At 43.6% G+C, this 19,561-nt stretch overlaps 1 protein-coding gene across 1 annotated transcript in view; it reads left to right on the forward strand.

Annotated features, from left to right (window-relative positions):
- Window positions 1-16,972, forward strand: part of LOC122553050 (sodium/potassium/calcium exchanger 3) — a 392,739-nt gene extending 375,767 nt beyond the window's left edge. Inside the window, exons 14-17 of the mRNA XM_087991604.1 lie at window positions 1,461-1,575; window positions 6,766-6,878; window positions 11,522-11,587; window positions 15,135-16,972. Of these exons, the coding sequence (XP_087847730.1) occupies window positions 1,461-1,575; window positions 6,766-6,878; window positions 11,522-11,587; window positions 15,135-15,284 (444 nt within the window). The 3' untranslated portion in view covers window positions 15,285-16,972. The remainder of the gene's footprint in view (window positions 1-1,460; window positions 1,576-6,765; window positions 6,879-11,521; window positions 11,588-15,134) is intronic.
- Window positions 16,973-19,561: the final 2,589 nt, after the last annotated feature.

Raw genomic sequence — 19,561 nt, forward strand, 5'->3', positions numbered from 1 at the left:
GTGTGTGTATGTGTGTGTGTATATGTATGTGTATGTGTGTATATGTGTATGTGTGTGTTTTGTTAACAGCTGTTTTAAGGAGTAGGTGTTCTGGTAGTCTCGGAAATATCACAAGACAGAACAATCTGGGAGAAAATGTGAGAAGGCATCCAAAAGACTTCAGCCAGGTGCTCTGAGTGATGCACTTGCCCGTGGTGTGGTCCAGAACCTGGCTATTTAAGCCGTCTCTGTGAGGTCAGGCCCAGTGATACAAACTGGACACAGCTGTGGGCTGGCCTTCTGTCCTCTCCATTATGCTACCGGGACCACCTATGTGAGTGACCGCACTGGCCCGCAAGCTAAAATATGTCACATTTGTCCGATTACCAAATATCGGCCAACGTTTTATAGCCGCTGTTCTCTCAATTCGCCCTTCAACCTTTCTGGTGCAATAGATGAGATTTTCTTTGGCAAATTGGCTCTGTAGACGTGGGATGTTTATGAACTCCACTTTGAGAATTAATTCGAAAGATTTTAAGATTCATAAATACAGTACTGGGTTGAAAGCATCAACATCATTGCAATTAGGGATGGACCTTAGCTTAAAAAGACATCTGTCAAGCTTGATATTGTTACTAATTTGTTCTGCTCACTCAGATGTTAGTGCTCAGGAATTCTTCCTATACCAGTATCAAGGGGTCCCAGGCAAGACTTAGCATAGGTTCGGTCCAGAGAAGGACCTTGCCTTTAGTCATGTTCAAGCTTTGCTCTAGTTTAGTGCAATGAAAAATCAGTTTCTGTTTCACATCCCAGCTCCTCCTATGGGCTCAGATGAACAGTTTCAGGCAGTTTTGTGTCATGGGGCTCTCACACCGTTTGGACTTGGGTTAAGATGGGACAATCAATAGTCATGCGGTCAACATGAGAAAGTGTCCCCTGCTGGCACTCTAGGTGGGATTAGACTCCAGTCTGCAGCAGTGAGGGGACTCACCGAGCATCATGATGCAGACCATAAGTAAGGCAAGAATGTAGCAAAGTTTTTCCCCAATGGCAATTATGTTGCACCTCTCTAATGCAAGAATAATGCAGGGAGCCAAAGCTTTTGTATGGAGTACTGGGAGGCACAAAGACAGAAGAAGCGAACATAATATGAATAACCAAAATGAATCCATAAAAGGATTCTCTGGTATGATGTAGAGGAGTCGGTATTGGACTGATGCAGACAAAGTTAAAAACCACACAACACTAGGTTATAGTCCAACAGGCTTATTTGGAAGGACTAGCTTTCAGAGCGCTGCTCCTTTGTCAGGTGATAAACAAGCAGCACTCCCAATACTAGTGCTTCCAAATAGACCTGTTAGACTATAACCTGGTGTTGTGTGGTTTTTAAATTCTCTGGTAGTTATCTTAGTGCGAACGCCAAAACATAAAGGGTTCAGAATCCTGTGTTCAGTTACCGAGAGTAATGTGCTCTTGTCTAGGTCACGATAATTGGGTACACGCTCGGAATTCCGGATGTTATAATGGGAATCACCTTCCTGGCAGCTGGGACAAGTGTACCGGATTGCATGGCCAGCCTTATAGTTGCCCGGCAAGGTAAGCAGAGTACAGAGATCAGCACTAAGAGTAATATATTGCCACTTGATTGTTGATTTAAATGTTCAAACCTGAATTGTACAGCAAGCTGCTTATCTTGGATATAATTTGGTGGAATCAAACAGCTGCTTCTCCATCCACATATTGCAAGGTGCTGCCCTTGTAGTACATTGCAATGTTCTTCCTTTCTTAGCACTTGTGTATTCATGCTGATCAAAATAAGGAATATCCTGCAGAGAGGACGGAACATTCCTAATCCCCAAAGCTAGCTTCGAGTTCTCTCCAGCACAGTCCGGTTCTGGGTTTGATCCAAACCACTGCTCCTTCGTTTCCATCTTCAACAGTCCACACAGAAGACAACCCACTGCCACGCTGTTGTCAATTTTCACTGAATTAATGCTCACAGCCAAGGCTCACAAAATCCACCCAATTCGAATCCATTTGGGTGAATATTGCTGCATCCTATCTAAGTTTTGTGTACTTTTAAAACAGTCCAACTTTTAGCTCCTGTCATGTTGCAGGACAATTCTAAATCAGAGCACTGAGACCTGTCCGTATCTAAAGCCAGGGTGTGTGCAGGTTTAATGGCAACATTGATTTAAACTTCGGACATCAGCACCAAGGCCTGTTCATACACCCCTAAATAGTCCCCTAAGGCAGAAAGATAAAATAAAAAGATCTTGCCTTGAGATTTTCAGGAAGAGGTTGGCACCGCGGGGAGTGGAGTTTTTTATTTCCCCCTCCAACTCTATTTTGATTTAATCCCTGCCCTCCCCTTCACTGTTTGATCACAAAACACCCTCTGGGAAGAGCACTGCTTGTCACTGGCCACCTGAGTGTTTCTTTTTTTCTGGTGGTGGAAATTGAATAAAGATTTGTACAGATCTATATGGACTTCAGTAAGGCATTCGGCAAGGTTCCCCATGGGAGACAGAACTGGCTCAAAGGTAGAAGACAGAGGGTGGTGGTGGAGGGTTGTTTTTCAGACTGGAGGCCTGTGACCAGTGGAGTGCCACAAGGATCGGTGCTGGGTCCTCTACTTTTTGTCATTTACATAAATGATTTGGATGCGAGCATAAGAGGTTCAGTTAGTAAGTTTGCAGATGGCACCAAAATTGGAGGTGTAGTGCACAGCGAAGAGGGTTACCTCAGATTACAATGGGATCTTGACCAGATGAGCCAATGGGTTGAGAAGTGGCAGATGGAGTTTAATTCAGATAAATGCGAGGTGCTGCATTTTGGGAAAGCAAATCTTATTAGGACTTATACACTTAATGGTAAGGTCCTAGGGAGTGTTGCTGAACAAAGAAACCTTGGAGTGCAAGTTCATAGCTCCTTGAAAGTGGAGCCGCAGATAGATAGGATAGTGAAGAAGGTGTTTGGTATGCTTTCCTTTATTGGTCAGAGTATTGAGTACAGGAGTTGGGAGGTCATGTTATGGCTGTACAGGACATTGGTTAGGCCACAGTTGGAATATTGCGTGCAATTCTGGTCTCCTTCCTATCGGAAAGATGTTGTGAAACTTGAAAGCGTTCAGAAACGATTTACAAGGATGTTGCCAGGGTTGGAGGATTTGAGCTATAAGGAGAGGCTGAACAGGCTGGGGCTGTTTTCTCTGGAGCATCGGAGGCTGAGGGGTGACCTTATAGAGGTTTATAAAATCATGAGGGGCATGGATAGGATAAATAGACAGTCTTTTCCCTGGGGTTGGGGAGGCCAGAACTAGAGGGCATAGGTTTAGGGTGAGAGGGGAAAGATATAAAAGAGACCTAAGGGGCAACTTTTTCACACAGAGGGTGGTACGGGTATGGAATGAACTGTCAGAGGAAGTGGTGGAAGCTGGTACAATTGCAAAATTTAAAAGGCATCTGGATGGGTATATGAATAGGAAGGGTTTGGAGGGATATGGGCCGTGTGCTGGCAGGTGGGACTAGATTGGGTTGGGATATCTGGTCGGCATGGACGGGTTGGACCGAAGGGTCTGTTTCCATGCTGTACATCTCTATGACTCTATGACCTGTTGTCTCTCACTGTGTCTTACACTTGCACACACACAACATGGGTGCTGGGGTAAATATAAGCACTACCGCAGTTAGGCGGTAGTGTAGGGGTAAAGAAAATAAAAGGAAAACTTAAAGAAAGAAAAGGAAATATAAACAGGAGATTAAGAAAAAGAAAAAAAAAGAAAAAAGATCTTGCCACTGGCAAAGGTACATGGGAAAAGATCCGAGAGGCAGATTCAAATATAAGCCAAACAAGTTTCTCAAATACTAGAGTAACGTCATTTGGGGTGGCACAGTGGCTCAGTGGTTAGCACTGCTGCCTCACAGCACCAGGGACCCAGGTTCAATTCTAGCCTCGGGCGACTGTCTGTGTGGAGTTTGCACATTCCCGTAGTCGAGCACTGAGATGGGCTGAAGGGATGAAATGCATGAAGAATGCCCAATCCGCCCAACTTACAGGGATGCAGAGATTGTTTGGCCTCAAGAGAAGGATCGAGCATAGGGAGGGGCAAAGCCTGGGAGGTACTTAGACGGGGAAGTGAGAATTGTAAACGTGCAACAGTAGCCAACATAAGTCAGTAAGCATAAAGATGATAAATGAATGGGACTTGCTGAGATCAGCGAAGGTCTACAGAGATTGGAGGACGTCCAGGAATTGGGAAGTCTAGAGGAGAAAAATGTGGGCGAGGTATTCGTTAGCAGACAGGCTGAGCCTGGTAAGTGGACGACTAGGTAAGTGCAAGGTAGAAGTATGCGGTCTTCATCATGGGGAGGAAATGTTGTCAAAAGTTCCGCTTGGGGGCTCCAATAGGTTGCAAATTGCCTGGGTCGGCCTGAAACAATGGATGAGCTGGAGAATAAAAATGCAGATGACAGTGCAGACTTGAAGGAGTGGGTTTCCCTGGTTTTCAGGCTGTGTGTGTCAGGGGTGGGGCTTTAAATCAGGAGGGAGCAGGTTCAGTTCTCTTACACGTCTTTGCTTTTCTCAGCTCATTACATATTCATGTACGGATAAGGCGCCAAATCTCAAAAGCAAACAGGCAGCAAGCTCTGTCGCCACCAGATCTTCTGCTTCCATCATCTGTGCGCCATATTGAAAAAGGTCGTCTCAATGGAAATTCGGTCTTTACGTCTGGATCAGGGATTCGAGTAGATGGAAGTCAAAGGGGCCAAGCATGGACCCTTCAGCAGACTGAGACATAATGGTACAGAGCTGAGAAGAGAGGCCAGCTCTGGAGATGTTCAGGCAACGTTCTGACAAAAAGAATTAGAATAAAGATAAGGCAGTCCCACTGGTTTACAGAGCAAGGAAGATGTATCTGAGGTGAATGGTGGGATCAATTTTGCAGAAGGCTACAGAAAGGACGAGGAAGAAACCTACTCCAAGTTCATGGCCGTAATGTGTGAATTTGTGTGATTTTGATATGGATTCTACCAGTGCTCTTACTGAAGTGGAAACATGATTGGAGAAATTATGATATGGAATTGGAAGCAGTAACATGCATTGCTTTGAGAACACGCGAGGACTTTGAAGATGATGTCACAAATGGAAATTGTTTGCAATGACTGAAGAGCCAGGAATCGTTTCAGAAGGAGCAGGGCATGATGGTGATTTTGAAATGGAGGGGACAGTATCTGAGAAAAGAGAACTGATTACCACACCCGGTAAAGGTGGTCCAGAAGCGAAGACTGGTAATGTTTCACCCAATGAAGGAGCAGCACTCTGAAAGCTTGTGATTTCAAATAAACCTGTCGGACGATAACCTGGTGTTGTGTGACTTCTGAGCTTAGACGGGGACAAGGGAAAATAGGAAAGCCAAGGATTCTTGGCTCAGGTAGCGAGGAGAGCTGCTTTTGGGCGAAGTTATTCTTTCAGAAAGCAGGGATTGGGATTAATGTTGGCAAGGTTCACTGCAATTCACAACATCAGCAAAACAGTTCAGAAAAAGCTTGTCAATGGCACCAATTTTCTTTCAAAGTAATTAGATATTCTGGAGGGGAATGTAGAGAGTGGTTGTGTTTGTTGATGCACTGGCAGAGTCCAAAAAGACAAGGTATTAAGAGAAGTAAAAATGACAGGAATCAAAAGCAGTGCATTCATGTCTAAAACAGCAACCTGTTCCACACAAATAGACACAGTGGAGGTTCAGGTTACATAGATATGAGCTGGAAACTGAGGTTCCGGAGAGGATGATATTGGAGGATGGAGCATTAAAGATAGTGAGGACAGCTGAGAGGATCATCAGGGTCTCTCTCCCCTCCATTACAGACACTTACACCACATGCAGCATCCGAAAGGCTAATAAGAGCATTGTGGAAGACACCACACACCCCTTTTTCAAACGCTTCTCCCTTCTGCCATCTGGCAGAAGATACCGGAGCATTCAGTCTCTCATGGTCAGTCTGTGCAACAGTCTCTTCCCCCAAGCCATCAGACTCCTTACCTTATGGTCGGATTGTTCCCATCTGAAATTCTTTGCACAATTTCAAATTGCTGCTAGAACAATGTCTATTAATTGCCATTCTTATTATTACACTGTAACTTGCGTGTTTTGCACTTCTTATGCACTTTATGCTGCCCTGTGTATGATCGTGTAGTTTGTCCTGTCCACGCAGCACCTTGGTCCTGGAGGAACGCCGTCTCGTTTTTTACTGAATTAGTTGTATATGGCAGAAATGACAAACAAAAGCTTCTCTGCTCTTTACTCTGAAGTCAGAAGACCTTAACTGGCTAAAGAAAAGGAAGCAGAGGGTCATTTCAAGAGATGTTCAATTATTCTGGGGTTGGGGAACGGTGTTGAGTAGGATACTGGGAGTCTGTGCTGACTGCTATTCCTAATGCACATAATGATCTAGAATTGTAATATCACTGCAAAATTGTTAGATTTGCACAAGGCATCAATCCAGGAGATATTGTGTACTTACAGGAGGCAGCCGGAATCTTACAAAGCCAAGATGGAGGCTTCGCTCCAATAGCAAACCATGATCTGCACAAGATAATGTACGTTTTGAGTAAAAATGGATGGTGTGTGTTCTCTGTCCATGGGTTAGACCTTAATAAGGGGAAGTGAAAGAAATATTCCAATCATTGACTGGTTCAGCACTCAACATGTCCAAAAAGTATGAGGTAACAGCAAAAGAGTGAATAGAGTGTTGGATAACGAATGACGTCTTCTGATCTTCACAGGCATGGGAGATATGGCAGTATCTAATTCTATAGGAAGCAATGTCTTCGACATCTTGATGGGGCTTGGCCTACCCTGGACTATAAAAACAATTATGGTGAATTACGGCTCATACGTAAGTCTTCGGCTGAACCCCTGCGCGGTTATTGAGTGTAAACATATTGCAGTCTTCACCTCTTTAGCCTGACTTTATTTATCAACTTTCTGAAGTGATACACAGTGCCCAAAATGTAGTATTTGTTTCTTGGACTCTCTAACATTGCACTAAACGTGTTGTCCTCCCCGCTTCCCAACTCATAACTCAATCCAATAGTTCACACAATTAAAGCCAGCCTTGGCAATGATCCTCCAGATGAAGGGCTTTTGCCCAAAACGTCAGTTTTTCTTGCTCCTCGGATGCTGCCTGACCTGCTGTGCTTTTCCAGCACCACTCTAATCTTGACAATGATCTGCATATTCCAACAGACTCTTTCCATTTCGACCTTTGCAAAACTACACGGTCTTCTTTCAGTGTGGGTGTCTTTCCTTCCATTAACACCTTCAACATTAAAATCCCACCAAGAGTCCGCGACTGCACCAGACAACCCCCACCCAATGATTTTTGCTCTTGATCCATCTTGAACAATTTGGATTATTCAGAAGTGTTAGATGCCGAACAACTAAAGATTACTGAAGATGAAAAAGGAGGGAAATTGAAGCACCATGGAAATCCATCTGATGGATACAAGAGCAGCACAGTTGGAGGTGAATAGTTAAAGGTGAATGAGACAGTACAAGTCTCCCAGGGTTGGTGATGATTCACCACGGCAGATTCGCCAACTTTGATTAGCCACTGCCAGTTCTCCACCAGCGTTTCTCCACTGTGGTTGTTTGACCTCTGGAGACTATTTGCCACCGGAAATATATATATGTACTGATTGTTTTCCCTCTCACCTGTTCTTTCATACTTCTCAGTCCCCTTTATTTATCCGACTACATACTACATACTGATAAAAAAAAGAGGTAAAATAAATATCATTTTATTGGTTTATATATAAAAATGAGTTACAAACTTTAACCAGAAAAAGGAAATATATTTTTAAAATCTTTATATTGGCAGTAAAATCTCACATTAATATTAAACAATGAAATTTTTTAGTTCATTTGATAGTTATGCGCTATTCCTCTAAGATATTCCAAACAATCTCTTTCACCGTATTCAAGAACAATTTTTTTTTATTCTATCGTTTGCGTCTCGATTTCTTTTAGCTTTATTTGTGGTGGGTAACCCGCTATCAGCTGTTCCATATATAAATCACGCCCCTTTTGCACTTTCATTAACGTTCCAATAAATTTCCATATGATTGGGTGGTGAGCTCCGAGTTCAAAAGCAATTCTCCGATGAGCGGCTTCAGCGTGATTATTTGTGCGATCTTCATCGTTTATTGTTGTCTCATAGACCGACCACATATCATGGGGAAACAAAGGTGCCCTTCGGCTACTGCCACATCTATTTTTCCTCTGCTCCGTTATCCGGCTTATATACTTTGTATCTAATTGGAATCACCAAATGCTGACGATCAGTAGGGTTTGATTAGATTAGATTACTTACAGTGTGGAAACAGGCCCTTCGGCCCAACAAGTCCACACCGACCCGCCGAAGCGCACCCACCCAGACCCATTCCCCTACATTTACCCCTGCACCTAACACTACAGGCAATTTAGCGTGGCCAATTCACCTAACCTGCACATTTTCGGAGTGTGGGAGGAAACCGGAGCACCCGGAGGAAACCAACGCAGACACAGGGAGAATGTGTAAACTCCACACAGTTGGTCGCCTGAGGCGGGAATTGAACCCGGGTCTCTGGCACTGTGAGGCAGCAGTGCTAACCACTGTGCCACCGTGCCGCCCACAAGTGCCACCGTGATGCCCACTAATGGTGGCGCTAAACTAATATCATTCCTTTTTTGTCGAATTATTTTCTTCATGCTGCTTGTCGTCGGTAAAGACGCTAGGAGTGACTGAGGGACATCAGCTACACATTCGTTAATAAAAACACTAGGTACTTCCTGTGATTCTTCTGCACGACGTTTTAAACTTGTTTTCACTTTCGTAACTTAGACACTTGCTGCGGAAGGAGAATGTGTGTGTCCATTTGTTGTTTCTATCACAGTGCCACTCTTGGTGTCGATCCATCCATTACATCGGCCCCTTTGTTCACATCGCCAAAACTTAAAACTCGAATCACTCTTGGATAGTTTATCAAAAACATATATAAAATCATCGTGGTAAAACTTCTTGTTTCCACGATTACTAATAATTTCTGTTTCCATTTTGAAGACTTGAGGGTAAATGGGAAAAAAAAATACAAGCTTAAAAGAAGGGCAAAGGGCAGTGGCTAATCATCGGCAGTGAATCTGCTTATTTGCGGAATCGTCTTCAGTGGCCAATGGGTGGTGGCTAAGCGTCCTCGGTGGTCTAAGGGCAGTGGCTAATCATCGGCAGCGAATGGTCCCATCCCAATCTCCCATCTCCTCCTCTCCTCGCTGCCTGCTCCCAAACCAGAGACACAGAATATCATCATTTCACAAGTGTCTGGACACCCCAGCTGGTCACTGAAACTAACTAAGACTTTCCAATTAGCACCAGTTCATTTGGCAGGTCACCTGGGATACTAACAACAATTCACCTGCACAGACATCTGAGAATGTCTTTGGCCAGATCGGTAAAGCTGTGAACCGAACTCTCAAAGAGCTGCCGCATAGCCGGAATTTCAGACTCATTGAGGGATACGTCAGACAAACACAGGCTTAAGCACTCGACAGAAAGAAAACCAGAAGAATTGTGGATGCTGGAAATCTGAAGCAAAACCAGAAATTGCTGGAAAATCTCAGCATCGGTGGAGTGAAATTCGCGTTAACATTTCGGGCCCTGTAACCCTTCCTCATAACGTACGGAAGCACTGGCCATTGAAAAATCCAAGGCAGTTAGTCATTTCTGAAGCTTAGATGGAGGAAAACCCAACATAGCAGACTCCAAGGGAAGAGTCCAGAACATCGAAGAATCCTCTGGCCAATTCTCCTGCACCTAGGACCTTCCAAAATCATCCATTTCAATTCGAGGGTTCCCCTGCAGTTAAATAAATTTTCACCCCAGAAATGTTGGACCAGTTAAAACCCAGCTTAACCCTGAAGTAACTATTAAACTGACCCTGAATCTGTCACATTAACCCCCTACAAGCTCCAGACCCTGATACAGCCCTGCCCCACAACCATGGACCCTACACCCACTCTCACCTCTGGACCTAATTCCTGTTTCCACCAGACCTGACAACTTGCACCACACTTACCTTTTACCTTACCCATCCAGCACCGTACAGTCCTGGCACCTGATACAACTGGCACCCTAACCTCATAGTTATGCAGTTTGCCTTTCCCAAGAGCTGTCAAAGTTAATGAATTTTGAGAAGATTTGTAGCTCTGGTTGAGGCTCTGGATATAAGTTTGCTCGCTGAGCTGGAAGGTTCGTTTTCAGATGTTCTGTCACCGTACTAGGTTACATCATCAGTGAGAGTCTCTGGTGAAGCACCGGTGTTATGTCCCGCTTCCCTAAACACATAAATAGAAAGCAGGACATAACACCAGTGCTTTGCTGGAGGCTTACTGATGATGTTACCTAGTATGGTGACGAAACGTCTGGAAACAAACCTTCCAGCTCAGCAAGCAAACCTACATCCAGAGCTGTCAAAGTGGCTATCTGTGATGATGGACATGTAAAGCACAGAATCCATCAATTGATGCCGTCAAAAAGGGGACTTGGCTTGACTTTCCCTGACAATCCTGCACTTCACAGGATCTGTCAGGTCTAAAGCACACTCCGCATTTCTGAAGGAACCCTGGTTGGAATCTCCTGTCAGAAATGGGGAGCTCTTTCTCAACATTAAAAACAAAGTAGGTCAGCACTCTTTGGAAAATTAGCCCATTATATCCATCTGGATTGTTACAGGGACGTAGTATATAATGCAGACTGATAACTGTGAATGTTACGATATTGAGGTGGCCCCTGTAAGAATGGGATGTCCAGCAATTCCATTATGTCCACGACAAAGAGATATCCATTCCTTAATTATCAGAGTCAGAAACAATAAAGCAAAAATGGATTTATATAATGTCAAGGCTGGGAGTGCCCTTAATTGTAGGTATTGGTTTCTAAGGATAGCGATCCTTCTGATACTGCAATATTCCTTACCAATGGATTTAGGACAGAATGACATCAAGCATCATTGAGATTACTCCCCACACCCACATGAAGTAGCATGCCAAAACTAGATGTCCAAGCTCATACATGAAGAATGTACTGATAACCAGGGAAAGCCAGGTCCTGTGCAACTATGAGTCATTGCCACAGATTTCCAAGATGGTCACATATTGGAAGATATTTTGAATATAGAGAACACTTATTACAAAATCATGGGCAATTGGTTCTCTGATCTATTGCTTTGAGACATTGGAATAACTCGCAAGGTTTGAGAAGATTTGCAGGTCAGGTTGGGCAAACCTACATCCAGAATTGGAATAGCTGTTCCGTTGTCTATGAGAGTCGATAGAAGGTGACAGTGTGAAAACAAAGAAAGCGACAGATTAGTTGATGAGCTGGAGCTTAAACCGTAACATTTACATCTTGCTCCACTCGGCAGAAATCAGCTTGAAAGTAGTCTAACACGAACACTGTGCATTTTTCTAACAAGGACATAAAATATTCTCTTTTCCTTTCTGTAGTTAGCGTTGAACAGCCGGGGCCTTGTGTATTCGGTGGGATTGCTGCTAGCTTCTGTTTTCGTAACAGTAAGTAATGGACTCAGTCATTGCCATTGTGTACTGCCATTCTGATGCCATCACTGAGCCAGTGATGAATTATCCTTGGGGGTTTATCCAATGTTGTTACCATAACTCCATGGCTGTATGTTACAAACCTCATAACATCTGGCTTTGTTGATTTTCTGTAAGAGGCAAAGGGTGCATTCTGAATCTGCTAGAACATTCTTTCCTCAAACCTGCATTATTTTTCCACATACCCTTTTGTGCACTATAAAAACTTACAGCTTCCCCTATTTCTTACAGGAACATCAGTTTCACTATTTGCTCTTCACACAATGTCTGCTTTCCTCCCTTCTTTCAAGTCAGCTTAAAGTGCTTTCAACTAAATGGAGATTCTGTTTCAACCAATCTGAGTTGAAATCATGACCAACATGGGTTAAATTCAGTCCACCCACACAGATATTCAAATTAATGGTCTAACTTGATACAATCTTCATCATTAGCCTTCTAGCCTGGCTCTGTCTGCAAGCAGACATTTTATTCCAGATAAGTCTGTCTCAAGGACTTGAAAACAGCATGTTATCTCGCCAGAAAGACCAGGAAAAGAAATCCCATTCTTTACTTGTACTGAGTGTCCTGGCAGTTTATCTGCCTGTTACAAAAGCTCCAGTACCAGTTTGCATCGTGGCGCTATGATGATGTGAAGGAGTTTAATAATGTTATGCTGCAAAAGTTTGGTTGCTTCCTGCAGCGTGTAAGTGTGATTGTGAATTTTAAATGGATGGAAATTACACAGCAGGGCCTCTTATCACGTCTAACTGTTAGAACGTCCACGTCAAGTATAAATCCTTTGGAAGAACACTACTAATGTTTCACTGCCACCAAAACCCGGTCATTTAGTGACCTAGAAAGCTATCAAATATTATGAACTCATTGTCTTCATGCTTGAACCTTTGAAACTAAAATCAGGTGGTTTTTCAGCCATAATGTGAAAAATTAACGGGCATTAATTTTTATTTCAATGAATATTGCTGCCCTTAAATCTGTAACCATTCTTCAGTTGAGCAATCACATGTTACCAAAAATGCTGTTTAGGAAAACCATTAATTCATGGGGAGGGAATTAATTCAATGGGCAGCCAAAGGACTAATGATACTATCAATAGATTATCAATAGACTTGGGGTGCCACGGTGGCTCAGTGGTTAGCACTGCTGCCTCATAGTGCTGGGGACCTGGGTTCAATTCCAGCATTGGGCAGCTGTCTGTGTGGAGTTTGCATGTTCTCCCTGTGTCTGCGTGGGTTTCCTCTGGGTACTCTGCAGGCCAGGTGAATTGGCTGTGTTAAATTGCCCATAGTGTTAGGTGCATTAGTTAGGGGAATGGGTCTGGGTGGGTTACTCTCCGGAGGGTCGGTGTGGACTTGTTGAGCTGAAGGGCCTGTTTCCATACTATAGGGAATCTAATCCAGAAACTCAGCTAATGTTTCAGGGAGCCAAGTTCAAATCCTGCCACAGCAGATGGTGGAATTTAAAATGAATAAAGAATCTGGAATTGAGTGTCTAAGGCTGACCATGAAACCATAGTTAGGGGAAAAACCCATCTGGTTCAGTAATGTCCTTCAGGGAAGGAAATTGCCATCCTTACCTGGTCTGGCCTACATGTGACTCCAGACCCACAGCAATATGGTTGACTCTTAACTGGTCTCTGGGCAATAAATGCTGGCCTAGCTAGAGGACCCACATCCCATAGATGAATAGAAAAAAATCATCTGGGGTCAAATTTATTCTTTGGTACCTCATTTTAAAATCTGCCATTCTAAAATTAAAGGATTGCAGGCATTTTCCTTCATACTTTCTGTAAAAAGTTTGCTCATCTGATTTTAGGTTATTTAGGACCTCTCACCAACCAATAATTATTTGTGTATTGTTAATATATTTACACTTCTAGCTAACCAAGTTACTTATCATCAGACATGCTACTGCAGCTCTTTACAGCCAATCCAGTCTGGGTCAAAAATCACATGACACCCGGATTATAGTCCAACGGGGTTTATTTAAAAACACTACCTTTCGGAGTGCTGCTCCCTCAACAGGTGCTAGTGAGAGAGGAAGATCCTAGACACAGAATTTATAAGGAAAAGGTCAAAGGGTTATGCGAATGAGTTGAACATATGCAAGACAACCCTTAAATGTTTAATCAGTGAGGGTGGAGATCCAGATTTCAATTGATAAATATGCAAATCCACGAATTTCTTTCAGTCTGTACATTGCTGCTCGGGAGAAGAAGTCTCTCCGCACTGTGGTCCTGATCGGTGTTCACAAGCTTGACCATAAACATGTGCATATTGAGGGTTTACAGTTAGGTTCAGCTGTGATATTCTTTGCCCTTTGCCCCCACTGAAGCTGCTTGTGGAGGATGAACAGGCAGCATGATACGAAGCTAGACTGCAGCATTGTCCTCCCATTAATTGGGACCCCACACCTTCAGGTGGGGAGCAGAACAACCAGAAAACAAGGTGCCTCATTAATCCGCAGCAAGTGTAGCGTCCTGCTAAACTCTCAAGTACAACAAGATTTAAGTTAGAGTGTCAGAGAATAGGCGGGAAAATAAAGTTGGTGTGTAGATCAGCCATGGTCTAAAGGAATATGGAGGAGGATCAAAGTGTGAAATCTCTTCCTAATGTTCCGTTATTATTCATTCACAGGATGAGGATGTTACTAGCTGGGTCAGCATTTATTGCCCATCCCAGAGGGTGGTTAGGAGTCAACCACAGTGCTGTGGACTTAGAGTCACATATAGGCCAAACCAGGTGAGGGTGGCAGTTTCCTTCCCTAAAGGGCACTAGTGAATCAGATGGGTTTTTCCAACATAGTCATCATTCCCAATTTTTTACTGAATTCAAATTCCCCCATCTGCCGTAGCAGGATTCGAACCCGGTTCCCTGGGACTTCATCTGAGCTTCTAGATTGGCAATCTAGTGATGATGCCACTAGGCCATCATCTGCCCCAATTCTTTGAGCCTTCAATTGTACAACCACCAAATAATCAGAGGAATGTCAAATACTGAAGATTGTGTTCATTGAATCCCTACAGTGTGAAAACACGCCATTTGGCCCAACAGATGGGTATATGAATAGGAAGGGTTTACAGAGTATGGGCCAAGTGCTCGCAAATGGGACTAGATTAGGTTGGATCAGTATGGATGAGTTGGATCATGCTGTACATCTCCATGACTCAAAGTCCACACCGACCCGCCAAAGTGTGACCCACCCAGACTCATTCCCCTACCCTATTATTCTTCCTTTACCCCTGACTAATGCATCTAACCTACACATCCCTGAACACTCCAGGCAATTTAGCACAGCCAATTCACCTAACCTGTAACATCCTCGGACCGTGGGCGGAAACTAGAGCACCCAGAGGAAACCCATGCAGACACGGAGAGAATGTGCAGACTCCACACAGACAGTCACCCGGGGGTGGAATCGAGCCCGGATCCCTGACCCTGTGAGGCAGCAGTCGCGTGCCACTTTAAAAGAACCTCTAAAATGTGTTTTGTTGTTTCCTGTGCAGGTAATTGGCGTTCATTTGAACAAATGGAAACTAGATAAGAAACTTGGGTGTGTGTCTCTGTTCCTGTACGCCGTGTTTCTGTGCTTCTCCATCATGACAGAGTTTAACGTTTTCACGTTTGTGAACCTCCCCATGTGCCGGGAACACTGATGGACAATGAAGATGACCTGGGAGCAAGCACCTTGATATCAGTGCAATACAAAGAGCTGAAGGCCCGTGGCTTATTGTTGGCTGCCTGCAACTGCTCTTACTGAGAACTTGGTACACAACTTATTTTTGAGAGAAAAAAAGACACCTGTATTGATGTGAACGTATTTTTAATGTATTTATGTGGAGTCATATACACACACACACACACACACTCACACACATACAAACTATCTGAATTCATTGGCTGCTAATCAACGTAAGGCTGGATGACTTACCTGCCACGTTGGTATATTCTCACTTGTATCAGAAAAAAGATATTTTGTCCTGAGATGGTTGAGTGGGACTGAAAGAGATTTAGTGGTAATTTTGCTACTGAAGCGAGTAAGGTGTACAGGTACCTGGAAGCAAGGGGTCATATTGCCCTGTGATTTTACCTCTCACTTTCTTCCCTCCACATCCTCAATCTCCATCCTGCACACCCCCCCCGCCCCCCCGCCCCCCACCCTCCCGCCTTTGCCCTTCCCACAGAGAGCTTGAATACCAAGAATCGACGAGAGTCACCTTATCTTTCTGCTCATCAGCTATTCCTTCTGCTGAAAGGAAAGTGGGATTTTAGCTCTGAGCCATGGCCTTCATGCAAAGTCTGAGATGTGAAGTTTGAAATCTCGACAGTCACTGCAGTTTGTATCCAGATACTAGTCCCTCCTGACGAGACTGATTTTTCCAGGAGGTATATTTGCACGAAACTATTTTATTTTGTAGTTGGAACAGTTGCATAGTCAATGGTACATGTGTGTATATTGATGGTATAAAAATGTATATATTGGGAATTTTTTTTTTCTTTTCGAAAAAGTAGAGTATATGAGAAATTATAATTATTATCACAGTTTTATCCTGCTGCACGGTTTTAGATTTGGAAATATTGATTAAGGTACAAATGGTGCAGCTGAAGAAGCAAAGATACTCTAGTTTTTGTCTGTACAGGTAGTTTTAAGAATAAAGCATGTTTAATTTATATATTTATAAAACAGCACAGGAGGCCACTTTGCAGTTTCACGGCACATTTTTACAGGGATACTTGACAGCTCTGTGCACGCCTGCATGCATGAACCTCCCCCTCCCCTGCCGTCTCCCCGCCCCCCCCCCCCCCCCCCCCCCCCCCCCGCCCAGTCTAAGTGTACTGTCTTATTCCACTTATTTTCCACTTCTTACACAGAGAGCAATGACCGTGCTGAGGAAGGCTGTTGTCTTTAACTATTGCTGTAGTTAATAAATTTGTCGATGAATTTGCTACGAAATGGCTCAACCAAACTGCTTACAGTTAGTTGTCTCGATCTGAATATAACTGGTTCCTTTGTTTTTAAAATGATTACTGAATCCCCAAGTCATGACCTGAAAGGGGTGAATTGTTGTATAAAGTGTCTCACCTCACCGAAGTTTACAAGCCAACTCCTACTGCTACAGAACAGTGTTAAATCCTATTTTCATTAAGAACATGATTTTCTTTTTGCTCTGGAGATACAATGCGTAAGAAATTTAAAGCACTTCAGACTTTTCCTCGCCATTAAGTTTCAGAGATTGCCATGAGTAATGTATGTGGATTTACTCACCAGCTCCATGGACTGCGTTATCATTATTACTCAGTCCTATTCTCCTTGTGCTGGCTTTCAGTAAATATCTTTACAGCACTTGTGTGTTTTCATGTCTTTCCTTCACACTCCATCATCAGTTCTCAAATCAGAACTTGAAGAATAAGTTGATTTTTTTTTTAAAAAGCCGTTCTTGACCCTCCCTGCACTTCCCCACCCCCCTCCCCCCACCCCACCTCCCCCTTTACCCTCACTCCACTGCAATCTGCTCCCAAAGTAGGATCTCTGTACAAAAAGGAAAACTTAAAATGAAACTGTGTTGCTAGCATGCCAGATCTATTGAACATGGGGACTTGGTAGACAAATGAACGGCTGGATACACCACACATCTATCAATTTATGTAATTATTTTCAACTATCAATGGTATTCACCTGCTAATTGCTGCAATAGTTTGCTTTCTAGTTCCATGGAGCTTCACTCGTCTGGAGAATAGCATCTCCTGCTTTATGTATGTGTGTCAACTTCAGTCAGGAAACCTCAACCAGAATTTCACCCCCGAATGCCTGGCCAGGGTAAATATTCAGTGGCAGTCTTCTGCAAAATAACTCAACACAGTGTGATTGCCTTTTGAATTGTGATGGGACGTGTTTGGAGAGTGCCTGTGGCGTGTAAACTGCAGCATTTTCATCTCAGATGTTGTTCGGAATTACGGCCGTCTGGCATTGAGTCGACCGAAGGTTCGATTCGATGAGGAAAGTCGTTTAACGAGACGATCCCGTCATGTGAAAAGGACGTGGCTGGATGTGGAAAAACTATTGGTCTACTGTGAATGGCCAGCTGATTGTGGTAGCCCGGTATTCACACCGTAGTGGCAACGACTGCTTTGGCGTTGTAAGGGAAATGGTGCAGCTCTGTTTAGAGTTGAAGCCCATAATAAACCTGAAATAAGTCCACAGAGACTGGTATCCTGCCACTGAGTTGCCCTTTATTACATGTGCACAGTATATGGACTCTGACCAGTTGGCTCAGAGCCAGTCCCGGGAGGGAGGACAATCCCTGAGACCCTTTTTTTTCTTTTAGTTTCCTTTCCCACACTACTGCCTAACTGCGGTAGTGCTTTATTTTTCCACAGCACCCATGTTGTGTGTGTGCAGGGAGACCCTTGTTTATTTTTTTTTCCCACAGAACAAGCAGTTGAGACCCTTGTTTATGTCTGTCAGCCAGGGCTCCCTGATAGGCCCAGGTTAACAACCCCAATTAGATTGATTCCAGAATTGAGAGGATTGGCTCATGAGGAGACTGGGACAATATCCATTGGAATTTAGAAGAATGAGGGTGTATATTATAGAAACATGAGATTATGAAGGGAATAGATAAGATAGAAGCAGGGACATTGTTTCCCCTGGTGGGTGAAACTAGAACTGGGGGCATAGCCTCAAAATAGGGGGAAGCAGATTTAGGACTGAGTTGAGGAAGAACTTCTTCACCCAAAGGGTTGTGAATCTGTGGAATTACCTGTCCAGTGAAACAGTTGAGGCTACCTCAAATGTTTTTATGCAAAGGAAGATTTTTGAACAGTCAAGGAGTTAAGGGTCATGCGGGCAGGTAAGTGGAGCTGAGTCCACTGATGTTATTGAATGGCAGAGCAGGCTCAAGGGGTCAGATGGCCTACTCCTGCTCCCAGTTCTCATGTTCTAACTCATACTCAATGCGATCCACCTGGCCAATCTCATTCCAAACACTACCAAACCAAAGTCATAAAAATGTTTTTAAAAAGAAATTTAGCCTATGCCATAAAATATATTATTAGCAATTCTGGAATCAACCTGATTGGGGTTGTTAACCTGGGCCAATCAGGGAACCTTGGCTGACAGACATAAACAAGGGTCTCAGGGATTCTCCTCCCTCTAGGGACTGGCTCTGAGCCAGCTGGTCACAGTCCGTGTGTAGTGCACGTGTAATAAAGGGCGACTCAGTGACGGGATACCAGCCTCTGTGGAATTATTTCAGGTTTGTTGTGAGCTTAAACTATGAACAGAACTGTACCATTTCCCCTACAATACCAAAGCAGTTTTGTGCTATTACTGTGTGACTACTATGCTATTAGCGTTTTCATAACATTACCAACTGTGATTGTAAAGTGAAGAGTCAGATTCTGCACATCGACTTACATTTAATGTTTCGAAGATTTGTAAAACTTACTGGGAACCAGTATGTCATTTTGTAACTGCCCTTCTGGAGGTAGACTTGAGCAGCACTGGTGAATCAGTCTGGCTGTCTGACTGGGAGAACACACCGAGCCAGGCAGCATCAGGAGATGGAGAAGTCGACATTTCGGGTGTAACCCTTCTTCGGGGGCGGTGTGTTTCCCTTATTTCAAAGCCTTTGCTTTAAAACCCAGTGGCATTCCACTGGTGTGGGGAATTCTGGATCACCAAACTGATGCTATTTATTTGGGAAGTATTTCTGCTTTCGGTATGGCTCCAACATCATGTCCCTGTCTGTTCAATTGCAGCAGATTATAGTAAAAGCAAAATACGATGGATGCTGGATATGAAATTTTAAAAAAGTAAAGTTCTGGAGGAAGTCAGCAGCTCTGGCAGCATCGCTGAAGAGAGAAACAGATGAAACATTTTGAGTTCAATAGCAAGTGGGACTAGTTTGGAAAAGCAGGTCAGCATGGATGA

Source organism: Chiloscyllium plagiosum, unplaced genomic scaffold, assembly GCF_037043375.1.
Source record: "Chiloscyllium plagiosum isolate Xiang-an unplaced genomic scaffold, Cpla_swu_hap1 HiC_scaffold_10, whole genome shotgun sequence".
In the NCBI taxonomy this organism is placed as follows: domain Eukaryota; kingdom Metazoa; phylum Chordata; class Chondrichthyes; order Orectolobiformes; family Hemiscylliidae; genus Chiloscyllium; species Chiloscyllium plagiosum.